The 16,083-nt window shown below is 45.7% G+C and overlaps 1 protein-coding gene across 1 annotated transcript in view; it reads right to left on the bottom strand.

The window, feature by feature from the left end:
• The window catches only part of LOC119173758 (glutamate receptor ionotropic, kainate 2), an 87,847-nt gene that overhangs the window by 5,917 nt on the left and 65,847 nt on the right, over positions 1-16,083 (bottom strand). Inside the window, exons 8-10 of the mRNA XM_075894239.1 lie at positions 7,923-8,027; positions 2,202-2,405; positions 582-1,108 (exon numbers count right to left, since the gene is read on the bottom strand). Of these exons, the coding sequence (XP_075750354.1) occupies positions 582-1,108; positions 2,202-2,405; positions 7,923-8,027 (836 nt within the window). The remainder of the gene's footprint in view (positions 1-581; positions 1,109-2,201; positions 2,406-7,922; positions 8,028-16,083) is intronic.

Below are 16,083 nucleotides of genomic sequence, written 5' to 3'. Positions count from 1 at the left end.
GCGAAACATCATAATTGAAAAGTATGTTCTCCCTGTTTTCTCTTGAATATTTATGTTTGATTCACGTTACCTTCAAATACTTTCTTGCTGTCTATCATGGGGCCGCGTCATCTCGTCGATAGTACTTCGAACACGTGACATGAATTATTTCAACACAGATTGCCAAAGTCTAAGGTGTGTCACAAGAATTACCTGTTCTTACAAGTGAGACTGGAGAACGTCTTTCCGAGCGAGAACAATTCACTAAGGCTATTAGCCACATATCTCCTCAATCTGTCAGCCGAGTTTCAATATCTGCAAAACGTAACGTTACTTTTTTAGGCTTAAGGTGTAACATACAACTTCGTTATTAATCATTCTGGAAAGCTATACGCACTTTAAAAAAATTGGTGTTATTTTAGTTATTCAGCGTTGTCAAATCTCACACAACAGAATGAAGCAGTCTCTTAAGCGCTAACTCTGGCCTTTTGAACAATCTATTTTATCAGCATAATGTCCAAAACGTGACATTTGCTTACTTGAAGTTTTCTCTTTAATGTGCAAAACATAAAAGGTAGAGACAGGAAGAATTTTCAACTTACCTAGGAAATATACCACATTCCTGCCTCATGACGGCGCTAACTATGAACCAACAACTGTTAGGGAGAGTGAGGTCACTTTGCACCGTTGCCAGAGTACTATTTCTCCGGCTGTCAGAATATAACATCTCTCGTTGTAGGTCGGAAGAACCGACTGCTTCCTGACCCTTGATGATGTCGAGTCTGGCACGGCCATTGTTAGTTTCAGTGTACCAATCTACATCACTGCGCGATAAACTGTTTCCGCAGCAGCAGCATCCATAACGTCGCGATACGGCACTACTTCTGCGGCACACTGCACTCTGAGCACGAACGACGCAGCACAGAATTACACTCACTGCGACGCACGCCCCGGCGACACAAAGCCACACATCCCCCGAAAACGGAGACAGGAAGAATAGCAGGGAACGCTTCTGGTCGGTCTTCTTGTAGAGTATGCTGACTCCCAACGTCATGAAAGGCATAGTGAAGTCGACAGACTGCTCGCGCTCTGAGGTGATGGTCAGGTCACCAATGGCCAGGTCTGCCTCCTGCAGCGAAGACGTGGGAATTGTCGAACAATTGAGCCGATTGAAATAAAGAGCATTTGCTAGAGATGAGGGGGGCTATAAGTACGCTTGTATACTGAAAACGTATGACACTACCTTTGACTTCAAAAAAATTTTCAGATAATCTTGGTGGTTGGCATATTTAAATAAAAGCTGTAAAGCGAATGGTGCGGAGTATTTGCACATGAAGAGTAGCCAGTATTTGCCCTGAAATATTTATGGTTGTAATGTATCAATAACTTCACTAAGCTCAGCTAAACAGTTTAAATCAAGCCACCTGAGGCTTACAAGCCTCACTTTCATTCTACGAGATGATATCATTTTATTTATTACCCACCTGTCCTCGGTAACGTCATCCCTAATCATAGGGTCAAATAGAACAAAGCTTTAAAGCACGGCGTTCTCTTCACAGTTAAGAGAACATGACCGCACGCGTTAATATTTATTCCTACGAAATGAAAGTAATTGGGACTTCAGTGTCTATAGTTCAAAACCGATAACTTGACTCGTAATAATAATATCAACTATTAAGCACTGCGGCTGCTTGACCCTTAGCCAGAGTAAGACAACTAGCTATGGTCTTTTTCATTTTGCTGGCGTGTAAATGCGGTCAACAAAGAGCGAGGGTGAACACGCATGGTGCATGCCACATTAGACATACTCAGTTTTTACGCCTATGACTGAAGCGGGTGAAAGCTGTCTATGTATGCGAACCAAATCTACGGTATGGTGATGTTTTTTTTACATAGAATAGCGATACCCTAAGCTGGTTGCAATTCTGTTATGAATGATTGTTTGTATTACGAGTGGCAGAAGCTAGGCGAAATTTAATGTTTAAAGTACAATTTAATCTGGACACAATAAAGCTTTTAAAGCACAAGATAGTTCATAACAGTTGTATATCATGGACCGGAGCGCAACCAAACTTTTTGAACTACTCTATGGACTGCTTATGGAGCAAGCGGAGTGTTATAATCCCAATCTGCCCAAGCAAATACGACAGTTGTCCTGAAAGCTGGCTACCGTTACATTGACTTGTTGGAGTACGCAGAGAATTTTCTCAATCAAAGCTTACCATGTCCACAAGTTCGCGCATTATGCCATTCCACCTGCCCTGTGAGTCACGGGTCCCGTAGGCGCCATCCCTGACGAGCTTCAGCCGGTAGCGGAAGCCCAGCGTTGCAGATATTTCATGGAGCAAATCCACGCAGTAACCCTCGAAGCGGTCGTTTCCCTCGAGCTTGTGCGCGGATTTCTTGAGCATGACATACGGTGCGTTCTGCAGTAAGCATCGTGTCAGGCATACGCGAGATATTCACTCTAAAAAGCAGACGATATCACCTGCATGTTTTCGGCTTCAAGAGGTTTTAGCATGTATCTATGCATTTTTACGTAACCGTTCTATCGGCAGACAAGAATGCATGTTTTGCAACGTTTTAGCTACCCATGCGTAAAGTTTTGTGTACGTACGCAAACGTATACCTTCACATATGTGAAAACCACTAAATAGTGATAAAGATTGCTTTGAAACGATATTTGAATCGTAACTGAGGCAAAATAGTAGTAGATGATTTTATGCTTTTTTCATATACTGTTGTATATGATAAAATGATCACTGGATTACCGGACGATAGTGTTGACCCCTCGTGATGACATGGTACGTTTGTTAGTGCCTAGTGAACATTTACTTATTTATTTATTTATTTAGTTATTTATTTATTCTTTGTATACCTGCATTGCCTCATTGGGCATTAAAGCAGGTGGTTACATCCAAAAAATACAAACTAAACACATTCACAAAGCGTGGTGAAATACATTGTTGTCCAAAATGTTATGAAAGAAATAATAGTAAAAAAGGAACTTAGTCATCAGTTTCAGGTGGCAAAGCATTCAATCAAGAAGTGGATTGCATGAGATTTCTGCAAGAACAATTCTGTGCTCTCCTGGTTTTGCTTGACCGCCTTAGACAGCGCCACCTATCCAGCATATTCGGGGGCATTAGGTCTCTTACGTTTACGTTCGCGGCATTCCAGGTCCTCCAGATTCAGTAAGGCGGGTGCAACAAGCAGATAACACTTCGCACTCAAACTTGCGGCTTGAGTCTCCACAAGGCCAAAACCGTGCTTGAACTCGCTCGTTAGATTCCGTGGAAACCAGTTGTGCCCCCGCAATCTCCGACGACAGCGCAGCTATGGCCGACCAGCCTGTCCAACGCCAACTACTGACGCCGTGAAGCTCTCGCTGAGTGGTGCCCTGTCCTCGGACTCTTGCGACCATGTCGATCTTTCCTATCTTCTTGCGACACTTGTGGAACCATAGTCATGGACACGTTTTTTCCTCTTGATTGCGAAGGACACTCATTCTTAACTGCGCTGCTGCAACACGTTTCTACAAGAATAATTTGGTGCTTGCCTGGTTCTTCTCTTCCCCGCTATAGGTGGCACAACCTATCCGCTCTTTAAGGGGCTTTATGTCCCTCACGTTTAGGGCTTCCATTTTGAATATCGCTCAAGGTAACAATAATAATGCGGTTTAACGTTATTAATTATAATTAACGCCGTAGTGGAGGGATGCGGTAACTCCGACCTCATGGGTTTTTTTAACGTGCACGTAAATTTGAGCACACCCATCTCAAGCATGTTCACCTTCATCAAAAAGTGGTATGTGGGTCTCTATGTCCCTGCTTTATCTCTATCCCTATCCCTTTTATTGCCTCCTTACCCCCATCCCTGGTGAGTCACTGTAGAGGTGTCGCACTATGCTGCAGACAGTTATGGATGGATATTACTTTCATCTTCTTTTCTCTCTTTTAAGAATCACTTAGTCATGAACAAAGGTGAATTTGTGAGATAGGGTCGGAAACGTAAAACCTTTCGGGAGAGTACTACATAGTCCGCAAAAGCTCCACGTTTCGTAGAGGCTCGTGCATGCGTATATTGATTTGGGTGTCCGATAACGCGGTAAATTGATGAAATATGCGTAGAAGCTAAAAGCCCTTCATAACTGCATTCAAACTATGTTTCCTTTGATAACACGCCGTCACCATTGCGTAATCATAACCAACGCCTCCTCTAGAAAGATGCCTGCCGCATGAGAAAGAAGACAGCTGTCATACCCTTTCCTTCTTTCATTTTGAAAATGTTCTCGGTCACTAGCGTCACCTGTGGCGGACGGTGCAACAACGCAACACTTTGCATAGCCTCCGAAACAGTGGTGCTCAGTCTCACGTCTCGAACAACTCTCGACTGACGCGCCCCTGTGGGCCGCAGATGAAAAACGCTTAGCTGGTACCGGCCGCCGCCGTGATGATAGTGTCGGTCGCGAGCGCCACAGCGCGGAGCTTGTTTAAAACTGAAGGCAGGCCAACTCCGCTGGGAGCGCGAGCCATTCCTCAGGCATCTTTCAAGAGGAGGCGTTGATATAGCATTAGAGGTTTTTTAGCGTGTACTGTGTCCGAGGCTACTCATAGGTGCATTGGAATATCGTGTTACCGACCGGTGGTGCCGAAATCTTGCGACACCTGTGAAACCATAGTCATGGACACGTTTTTTCCCCTTGAATGCCAAGGACACTCATTCATAACTACGCTGATGCAACACGTTTCTACAAGAATAGTTTGGTGCTTGCCTGGTTCTTCTCTTCCCCGCTATAGGTGGCACAACCTATCCGCTCTTTAAGGGGCTTTATGTCACTCACGTTTAGGGCTTCGAGTTTGTAGATCACTCAAAGTAAGTTTAATAATGCAGTTTAACGTTGTTCATTATAATTAACGCCGTAGTGGAGGTATGCGGTAACTTCGACCTCATGGGTTTTCTTAACGTGCACGTAAATCTAAGCACACCCATCTCAAACATTTTCACCTTCATCGAAAATGAGACCACCGCTGCCGGGATTTGATATTGCGGCCTACGGGTCAGCAGCTGAGTGCCTTAGCCATTGAATCATCCAGGTAAATAGGTCACTCACATGCGCTAATTTAGATCAAACAGCGTGTTCGTAAGTGGCACTCGGACATCGGCTTCGATTGATTCGGTGGCTTGAGTAGGCGAATAGTGAATGAAGGAAGTAGCCGTGAACGAAGGTGAATTCGGGATTTATGTATATAGTGGACGTGAAACATACCTGGCGAGTAGTTTGTGTTCCTTGAGAGCAGGTATAAGTTTCATAAACGCATGCGCAAGCGCTAATTCAATGCGGTATCCAGTAACACGTTAACGTAAAAAAATATACGTATACGCTAAGAGCCCCCATGACTGTTTAGCATACTACATAATTTCGTCTTCAAATAATGTAGCATGTGACCATTAATGATCATGCAGAGCAAAATCTAAAGGGCAGCAAACCAGATGTTTGATGTACAATGATCTTACCATCTTTCCCCTTATGAATCTATTTCTCTCTCTAGCAGCCTAATAACGCTTTTTATGTAATACATTTTGCTGGCTTTTGACAGTATCTAACATGCATCCAGATACACATTTTGTCCAATCGGCTGAAATCTCTCATTTTCTACTCTTGATATGGCGATATTATTTCCACAGATTTTCACACTTCCATCTTTCAGCTAATTTAACCTTTCACATCCAACTAGACAAAAGTATATGTATATAACTGAGATCCCATGAATTCCTGCTTTACCAGTCCGACCACCTACTAAACACAAAACTTTGTCGGGCGCCGCAACTTCCCCCATGTTATAAGAGTGAACAATGGTCTCACCAATATCGTCGTTATCCTCAAAGTCTTGTTCTTTAATACGCTGAGTATTTCGTCTTCAAATAACTTTTCTGCTTGAGTAATGTTTAGCCCCGATGACGTACTCCATGTTCCAACCTGAAAATAAATATTCAAACATGGAAAGTACGAAGATTAGGCAAAAAAAAGCCATTGCAAAAATACAATTTTTTGCAGTCTTCTTAGCGTGGCACTTTATTTTAAAGTAAGTTTGTTCCCACGATACAAAAACGTAAAAGAAGATACTTTGAGCATGCTTAACTTTCACCTTCTGAAGTAGGACGGGATGGCGCATTGTGTCCTTCAGTTCGTCATGATCAGGCATGCTATTGGCAAGGAGTGTTTATGCACGTGGCATCAGCCATTAGAGCTATTATAGCATGCGTTATAACTACTATAGCATGCCTACTGCAAGAGCAGTTGTGAAATGCCCACTACGCCATACATATTCGATTCGAAAATTGGTGAAGTACCCGCCCACAAGGTGTCACGTGCATCTGCGAAGCAACCCACTTTGTAATGAGCCGGCAGCTGACTCTGCGCAATTCGCATGTTTTGACGTCTGGTGCAATGGTAATATTGTGCAACGTAATACTTCTTCCGTCTAGATGGCTCCTAGGTAGATGATGATATTACATCGTTTTTCTTAAGCCGCCTGAAGGGCGGCAGTGGCTCTCTGGTGGAACACCGACTAGCCACAAGAGGTACACGTTCGACTCTCACTTAGACCGAAATTTTTTAAATACTTTCATTCTCATGTATGTCGAATTTCATCTCTAGACCACTGTCTACCAAGGATGCCACTGCGAACAACGATGCTAAAATTTTAGCTAAACCAATCGTTTATTCCTATCACGTTACATTATTTTACTGTGCTATAAAATCGAGCTATAAAATCATCAGGTGTTAACGAAGGCACACAAGTGCGCTGTGCTACAGTTGCACAGCAAATATATATATATTACTTAACTGAGAAAACAACATTCGTTATCTACGAAATTCAACCACCACGTTAAAATTACAGTCTTCAATGTACTGCATGACAACGCAATGTCATACTTACTTATAGGCAACGCATTATTCGTTCATTCACCATTCATGCTGAAGTTATACTTAACAAAGTTCATAATGTGAAATGGTAAACAAGTGGCATAAATCTAACCAAGGCGGTAGGAAAATCTGCTGATAACGACTAAATAAAGTGCTCTCCTGAATACTAATAAGGGTTGTGACGTAGGTTGTGCAGTCTTTGTTGTCACATGTTACATGTATCTCACACCCTGTCCTACGATTCACCACAATACCGCCTGACTAACGTGACTATCCCTGGTAGGGGACAAGTGAACATGTGTTGACTGATGTAAGCTCGCGTTGAACCTGTTCAATACCTTACAATTTAAGTCCTCGAGAGATGCGTATAAAATTGTTACTCTACAAAACATAAGTGCACCCATCTAAAAGGAAGCACGACCGCACGTAACTTTTTACTATCCGTGACGTCCCTCCCTAGAGGAAGTTAAGCGCACGTGTTGTTCAACACCATGGTAAAAAACATATTTTCAAGGTAATATTGTATGTGAACATGTGAACTAAATGTCGCTTGTAAACCACGTCAATGATAAAAACCAAGTATTCAATGTTGAATTCTAATGGCTGAGCTAGATGGAGGTTTTCTGCTCTAAGCGGAGCAATCACATTCCAATGGCGGATCGGGAGCGTGCGTTGTGTGTTCAAATGACAGATTGAGAGTGACCGTAGATCAGGGATTGCTCTTTAGAGCAAGAACTCTTGCTCCGCCAAAACTGGTGGATTCGGCCGGAAATTCACGTGACGTATTCTGTGTGCCCACCTTTCATCCAATCAACAATGAATGTCCGTAAAACGCTTCGCGCTCCCTCACGCCCTTACATACTCGTTTGCTTGATTTCCGCTCACAAACTGCTTCAGTCGAGATGCGTACGTTCTAATCGCAGATTTTTGCGATACCCGATTTGGATCTGCGCGCCCTATATGCTGTCTGGGACAGCACCCGAGTCTGCTATCGGAATTCGACATCACTTACCGAAGTCAGTCCCATACGCTTGAGTTTTGCCACGTACAGGGACACGTTTCTCCGTTGGCCCGATGCATCCAGCCACAATGGTCCACTCAAGCCCGAGAAACGTATCTGCCAGAAACAAGATTTAGTGAAATAAAATTTCAAACAACTTTTCCTAGTTCCTCACTGTGAAGATGGGCCACCGGGTGATGTATCAGAGGAGAGGCAAGGAAGTCGCAACCTTGCGCCCACTATAGACACCAAGTAGGACCATCAATAAAGTTATATTCGCTTGTCTAAAATGATTAACGTTTATATGAGCTTAACTTTTAACTAGTTCCTCATTGTGAAAATGGGCCACCTCATAATGTATGAGAGGAGAGACAAGGAAGTCGCAACCTTGCCCACTACAGACACCAATTAGGACCATCAATAAAGCTATGTTCACCTTGTCTAAAATGATTACATTTTATCTGAGCTTAGCAACTTTGAATCCAAAACAATATTCAAGGTTGTGCTTTTCTTGGGCTGACAGCAGCTTGCTATTGTTTACCAAAACGTATCACACTCACAATGTCCTCCAGCGAACATTTTCACAAATAACACTTCCAATCGTGTAACTTTTCGAAGCCGGCTGGCTAGTGGCAAAACGCACTTAGCCAAGGCAGCTTTTTTAATAAAGTTGACGCTTGAATTATGAGAATGCGTTACTTCCTTTAGTAAATATAGTGATATTCGAAGACAAAACAAGGAGGAATGTTTCTCATTGAGTGCCTCTCTTTCTTTGTTCTTCGCCAATAGATAAATTTTCGAACCCTCCCTTCATAAAAATGCTTAAGGCAAGAGTACCCACACAATATCTGCTCATCTGTTGGTGTTGAAAAACACATGTCTTAAACAAGATGACTTGCATGCATGAACGTCCTCGTCGTTGCGAAAAACGGGCCGCCTCATCGACGTATTCCTGATTTTTTTCATGTGGGATAACGTAAACAGATCATTTCGCCTTGATGCCTTCACATTTACAAGAAATATTTGGGTTCCTAAGAACTTCTCCGATATTCTCCTAAATGCAAATAAAAAACGGCCCTCCTGCGAATAGTAAGTATGAGCACGTATTATGGAGGTACTTTGAACAAACGCGAAAAACACCATGCGTTGTTGCCGAAATAACAGCAAGCCTTTGTTCCAGAAAGCAATCTTCTCAACTTCTGTATACATACATAGCGGCGGTAACTGGCTGTGCTTGTTCGCGACTGGTGTACAGCTAGGAGCTCCTCATTAGTCAGTTTCTGGTGAATATGATTCCATTGCGGCTGGCTATGCTTATTCAGCGTTTTAAACGCTTTCACAGTGGAGAGTCTGGTAAGGTGCCTCATCAAATCAAACCGCCATCAGGTATTATCCAGAACAGCCTCTCAGCGGATTACTTCTCTGGTGCCCAATTGTTAGACTAAGTACAGTGAACCACGTGTATCTCAGTGTCCTTATCGTGAAAAAGCTTGCCTAGCGCGCTTTCAGCCGCATATACTTTTCCTGTTCGTTATTACAGAAGTGGAAGATAACTTTACAAACGTTGGTCACTGCTCCCGTTATTTGTCATTCTAGTATATTTACTTCCGCTTCTATAATACAGCTGCTAGCTGGTATTGTAAATAAACATAATTGATAACTAGTGCCCTGAACATTGAAACGCTGTGACGGCACTTTTATTTCTCTGACAGAGAAACGCTCCGGTGTCAGATACAAAAAAAAATATGGCAGAACCCACGTACAGAGGAAATCAGTTATGTTAGAAGTACGAATGACAACTGTTGATATGTCACTTCAAACTCAGCACAACCTTACGATGGGGAAAAAAATGATAAATAAAAGCAGGAATGAGAAATGTTGATATGTCACCTAAAAGTATGCACTACGTTAAGAGGTGGTGGTAAATGATATCGTACATGACTTCCGTGTCATTATTATCATATTTGGATGTGTCGTTTACCTTCGTCATCAATTCACGTCACTTGATATCAAATTTAGTAAATGTGGGGCTAGTGAAAAGAGCACGAGCACACTATGAGCGTGGTATGTTGTCATGTTCTTACATGACACGCATGTCAGACTTATCATGTTTGTACCAGTAATATATTTCGTCATCCATTGACGTCACGTAATCTCAAATTTGCTATATGTGGAGCTAGCAAAACGGCCGCGAGCACATTATGAAGAGCCCAATATACTCCAGTGTAGCGTTGACGCCCGCTCACGCTGGGCCCAGCGACGCTACGGCTGCAAGACGCGAGCACTCTATATTTGACGCCAGGCGCGACCAGCGTCCTTCGGCGCGGCCCGACGGCAACCAGCGCTGCATTTCGCGCCGATGCGTTACCCAGACAACACTGCGTCTCCCTCTCTTCGTGACGGAGTGGCGCCTGACGCCATGAAACGCGCATGCGTCAAGGCAAGGCAGCGCGGCGCGCGCATGCAAGTAAATGGCAAGTCCGGCGCCTGGTGTCGCAAAGCCGGCGTGACGCGACAAAAGCAACGCCAGCGAGCACGTGCACAGCTGCATGTCGAACTGTGGCATGTAGTCATGTTCTCACATGACACGCATCTCATGACTATAATTTTTGCACCAGTCATATACATTCGTCATGCGTTGGCGTCACGTAATACCAAATTTGGCAAATGTGAAGCTAGCGAGATGGCCGCGAGCGCATCATCAATTCGCATGTAGTCATGTTGTTACCGAACACGCATGTCATGATTATCAAGTTGCGATGTGTCATTTACCTGTCGTCCGTTCGCGTTGCGTAATAGCGAGTTTGGAACATGTGAAGCTAGCAAAATGGCCGCGAGCGCTTCATGAGCGTAGCATGTAGTCATGTTGCTACATCACACACGTCTCCTGTTTATCATGTGTGCATCAGTACCATACCTTTGTCATCCATTCACATCCAGTAATATCAAATTTGGTATATCAGTGAAGCTAGAGAAACGGCCGCCAGCGCATTATGAGCATGACATGTAGTCATGTTGTTATATGACACGCATCTTATGATTATCATCTTTGCAGCAGGCACATACCTTCGTCATCTATTCGCGTACTGCAATGCCGAATTTGGTATATGTGACGCCAGCGAAACGGCCGCGAGAGTTTCATAAGCGTGGCGTTTAGTCATGTTTCTATATGACACGCATGTCATTATTTTTATGTTAGTGTCTGTCGCTTGTGTTCGCCACGCAATCATGTCATGCCATACCAGTTTTGCAACATGCCAAGTGAATGAAACCACCGCAAGAGCTTCAGGACCATGAAACGTAAATCATGACGTTCATGACATACATATCACAATGTTCATGTTATGACTAGTGAAATATGTTCATCATACAGTCATGTTATGTCATACCATGTTTGGTATCGATACCATTGTGGAAATGGCCAGGAGATCTAGAAGTCGTAGGAGGCTAGATAGATAGATAGATAGATAGATAGATAGATAGATAGATAGATAGATAGATAGATAGATAGATAGATAGATAGATACGCTCGAAGTTGCCGAAGTTCGCTAAGAAATGTTTCGCATTTAAAAAAATTAACAAAATTAGGGACATCATTCCAAACAGAACCCTGATTGGATTCGTAGCAGCAGCGTGTTGTCTGGGTAGCGTGTTGTCTGGGTAGCACCGATGCGTTACCCAAACAACACTGCGTCCCTTTTTTCATTACGAGGGGACGCTGGACGCGCTGAAACGCGCATGCGTCAATGCAACGCAGCCCGGCACGCACCTGCGAGTACATGGCAGGACCGGTGTCTGGTGTGGTAATGCCAGCGTGACTCGACGAAATGAACGCTGGTGAGCACTAGCACTGCGTCAGGTCGAAATTTATTGGCACCTTGACTGTGGCACGTAGTCATGTTCCTACATGACACGCATCTCATGATTGTAGGAGCCGGCAACTATCACAAAATGAGAGAGCGATACCTTTTCCCAAGCCGCACGATCGACATCTCTGTCTCCTGAAAAAGTGAGTTTAGCCGAGAAGTTGTCATGAACTACAAACTCGCAGTGTCGCTCCAAGCCTGGTAGCTAAAGCAGGGGAAGTAACGTCACCACCTGCGGTACGTTCAGCAAGCCCGAGGGAACTCGCCAAACCGACAATGATAACCTGTTGTCGGTGAGGACTGAATGCTTTTTTTTAATTTGTGCTGCTCACATCCATCCTTTGCACTTCCTGTTGCCTGTATTGTTGCAATCCTTGCTTCCACGCCTTACGATTACTACGCGCTCCTGTTTCTGATGCGCGCAAACTATCTAGTATCCCATCTGTTACTGTCATATGAAACTCTCACGCGCCAAAAAGTGGGTTCTCTGCTAGGCTTGCTAAGGCCTGTTATAGTACTTCCATCATGTGTGTTACGTTGCATGTTGTGTGTACTATTACTGCTGTTATGGCCATTGCTTACTGTGTCTGTTATATTTGTGCTCGTGGGTAAGTCGCCGTGTAAGTTCCTCAAGTATCATTACGCTGATTCATCTACTTGGTGGCAATGAAAAAGGGTTTATTGGCGACTTTTGCGACGGTGGTCCTACGATGAAACACGGTCGGGAAAGAGCAGTGGTCAAGCACGAGCCGAGCGAGCGAAGCCCAGGACCCAGTACCCAAGCGGAGGCGATGTTGCTTGCCAACGATGCGTTTTCTTCTTCACAATTTTCCCCCGCCAAAAAAGAGCCATCCTGGCGACTTAAGAGTCTGGAGAGAGAGGGCTATAATATGTCTTAAGGCGGGTGACGTGGACGATGTCATGTCCACGCCGGCGTATGTCGTCAGATGGGAAAAGTGGCTCAATAAGAAAACTCACCGGTGAGGTTTGCTCCAAAACGCGGAAAGGACCCTCGTACTTCGGGACTAGTTTTGAAGAAAGGCCGGGGGTTTGGTAAAGAACAGCCAGCCATACAAATGATCCCGGGGAATAGCTGTGGCTTCGTGAAGAGCCAGCGTTGTTTTCTTTCTGGCGCTGCTGTTCTTGTGACGCAAAGGTGCGTGCGAGTTCAAGGCACTCTTCCGCTTTTCGGGCAGCTCCGGACACAGATGGGCATTCGGATGCGTCAGGACAACATGGAAGGAGAGTGTCGATGGTGTGGGATGGTACGCGTCCATAAAGGAGAAAGAAAGTTGAAAACCCAGTGATGGACTGTGCCGCGGTGTTGTATGCGAACGTGATGAATGGAAGAATGCGATCCCAGTCAGTATGATCAGATGTCACATACATCGCGAGCATATCGCCGAGTGTGCAGTTAAATCTCTCCGTGAGCCCGTTAGTCTGCGGATGGTATGCCGTGGTCTTGCGATGAACAACATGGCATTCAGAAAGCAGAGCCGTGACGGCTTCTGATAGGAAGGCTCGTCCTCGGTCACTTAGTAGTTCTCGAGGATCACCATGACGTAGTATGAATCGATGGAGGACGAAGGACGCTACGTCCCGCGCAGGGGCACTTGGAAGGGCGGCGGTCTGAGCGTAGCGTGTTAAATAATCCACAGCGACTATGATCCATCGATTTTCATCTGATGTTGTCGGTAGAGGGCCATAGAGATCAATTCTGATTAGATGGAAATGCTTGGCAGGGCACGGAAGCGGTTGAAGTGCACCGGACGAGTGAAAAGGCGGTGATTTGCGGCGTTGACAGTCAGGGCAGCCCATAACAATTTTTCGAACAAAATTATACATTCCGCGCCAGTAGAAGCGACGGTGAATGCGTTCGTAAGTTTTGAAAACTCCAGCATGGCCACATTGGGGATCGTCGTGAAAGAAGGTGCATATTTGTGATCGCAAGCTGCGGGGGACAACCAAGAGCCACTTACGACCTTCAGGGGCGTAGTTGCGTCGGTGTATCAGCCGATCACGAATGGCGAAATGAGCAGCTTGACGTCGGAGAGATCGTGATAGCGCAGTGGTTGACGATCCAGAGAGACAGCCAAAAGGGAAGCGATCCATGGGTCCTTGTGTTGTTCACTGGCAAACGAGTCGAGGTCGAGAGATGCGACGGAGTTGGTACCAGTGGTTCCGCAGGCCGAGTCGAGAGGTAAAGGCGAACGGGACAGGGCGCCGGCGTCAGAATGCTTGCGTCCGCAGCGATAGATCACGCGAATGTCATACTCCTGGATTTGCAGTGCCCACCGAGCTAGGCGGCCAGAAGGAGCTTTCAATGTGGCAAGCCAATAAAGTGCATGGTGGTCCGTTACCAGGTCGAATGGGCGACCGTACAAATAAGGGCGAAACTTGCGAAGCACCCACACTAGCGCTAAGCACTCTTTTTCAGTGACGCTGTAATTGGCCTCAGCTTTAGTGAGCGTGCGACTTGCATAAGCATCAACGTATTCGGATTAGCCCGGCTTGCGCTGGGCGAGGACAGCGCCAAGACTAACCCCGCTACCATCTGTGTAAACTTCCGTTGCAGCTGTTGGGTCGAAATGCTGTAGAATGGGAGGAGATGTTAGCAGACTACGGAGCGTGGCGAACGCGACGTCGCAGTCAGGAGACCAGGATGAAAGGTCTGCGTCACCGCGTAGAAGGTTGGTCAGTGGTGACATGATCGACGCAAAATTTCGAACGAAGCGCCGGAAGTACGAGCATAGTCCAATGAAACTGCGTAATTTTTTCAGTGTAGTAGGTTTCGGAAACTCGGCGACTGCTCGCAGTTTTGCAGGGTCGAGTAGAACACCATGCTTGGACACGATGTGCCCTAAGATGGACAGCTCTAGCGCAGCGAAGCACCACTTTTTGAGGTTCATTTGGAGCCCAGCGTTGGATAAACACGTCAGAACCAGTTGGAGCCGAAGCAGATGTGTAGGAAAATTGGGAGAGAAAACGACAATGTCGTCGAGGTAGCATAGACACACAGACCACCTCAGTCCACGCACTGTGTTGTCCATGAGTCGTTCAAACGTGGCAGGGGCATTACAAAGCCCAAATGGCATTACATTAAATTCATACAGGCCATCTGGTGTTATGAACGCAGTTTTCTGGCGATCAGCTTCTGCCATAAGGACCTGCCAGTATCCAGATGGTAAGTCTAAGGAAGAGAAGGATTCGGCTCCTGGGAAGCTGTCAAGGGCGTCGTCAATGGGCGGTAATGGATAGACGTCTTTCCGCGTTACCTTGTTTAATCGCCGGTAGTCGACGCAAAATCGAATTGATCGATCTTTCTTTCGAACTAGTACGACAGGAGATGCCCAAGGACTGTGCGATGGTTGAATAACGCGACGACGTAGCATCTCTTCGACCTGGTCGTTGATGACATGACGTTCCGCAGCAGAAACACGCTGCGGGAAGGTGCCACTCGACGAGCATTCTAGAGGGGAAAGGGCATGAAGTTCGGTAGAGGCGCTACTGCACGATTTGTCTGGCATGTTAAGGAATAAAGAAAAAAGAAGGTAATCCACTCGACCGAGACATTCGCCGGTAAGTAGCGTAAGCGGTGCAGAAAGGGGGTTGTGGACGAAAATATTGCTTCGGCCAGCAGTGACGTCAAGTGTAGCGAAAGGCAAAGAAACGGCTCTGCGGCTCATGAAAATGTCGGAAGGTGTAAACATTACCGTATATTCGTTAAAGTCATCGCAGCAAACCGGGACAACGGCAAGAGAGGCTGGCGGAATTTTGGTGTCCTCATGCACGACAAGTTTTGGCGACCGCTCAAGGGTTTCGTGCAAAGGTTCGTCACACTGGGGCGAAAATTGAACTTCAGCGCGTGCGCAGTCGATGATGGCATGATGATTTGACAGAAAGTCCCACCCGAGGATAACGTCATGCGAGCATGCCGAGAGGACGATGAACTCAACAACGTACATAGAGCCTTGGATGAATATTTGGGCCTTACAGGTGCCGAGAGGTCGAACTGGTCGTGCGCTAGCTGTACGAAGCGATAGTCCGGAGAGCGGCGTGGTCACTTTGCGTAGGGAGCGGCAGAGCTGGGCGGCTATACCAGAAACGGCAGCACCTGTGTCGACGAGGGCAAAGGTAGAAACACCATCGACAAATATGGCGACGGGGTTAGCTGGTGAAGTGCAAGGACTTGAGCATTTCGACAATGGCGCAGTTTTTGCCTCTGGAACTGCGGCGTTCAGTTTTCCCGGTTGGAGGAAGCGGGTCTAGGACGCATTGGGGACAGTGATCGCCTGGAGGACATGGGG

This window comes from Rhipicephalus microplus, chromosome 5 (assembly GCF_043290135.1).
Source record: "Rhipicephalus microplus isolate Deutch F79 chromosome 5, USDA_Rmic, whole genome shotgun sequence".
Lineage (NCBI taxonomy): Eukaryota > Metazoa > Arthropoda > Arachnida > Ixodida > Ixodidae > Rhipicephalus > Rhipicephalus microplus.
Note: the sequence above shows the minus strand (reverse complement) of the source record. Positions and strands in the feature narration are given on the sequence as shown.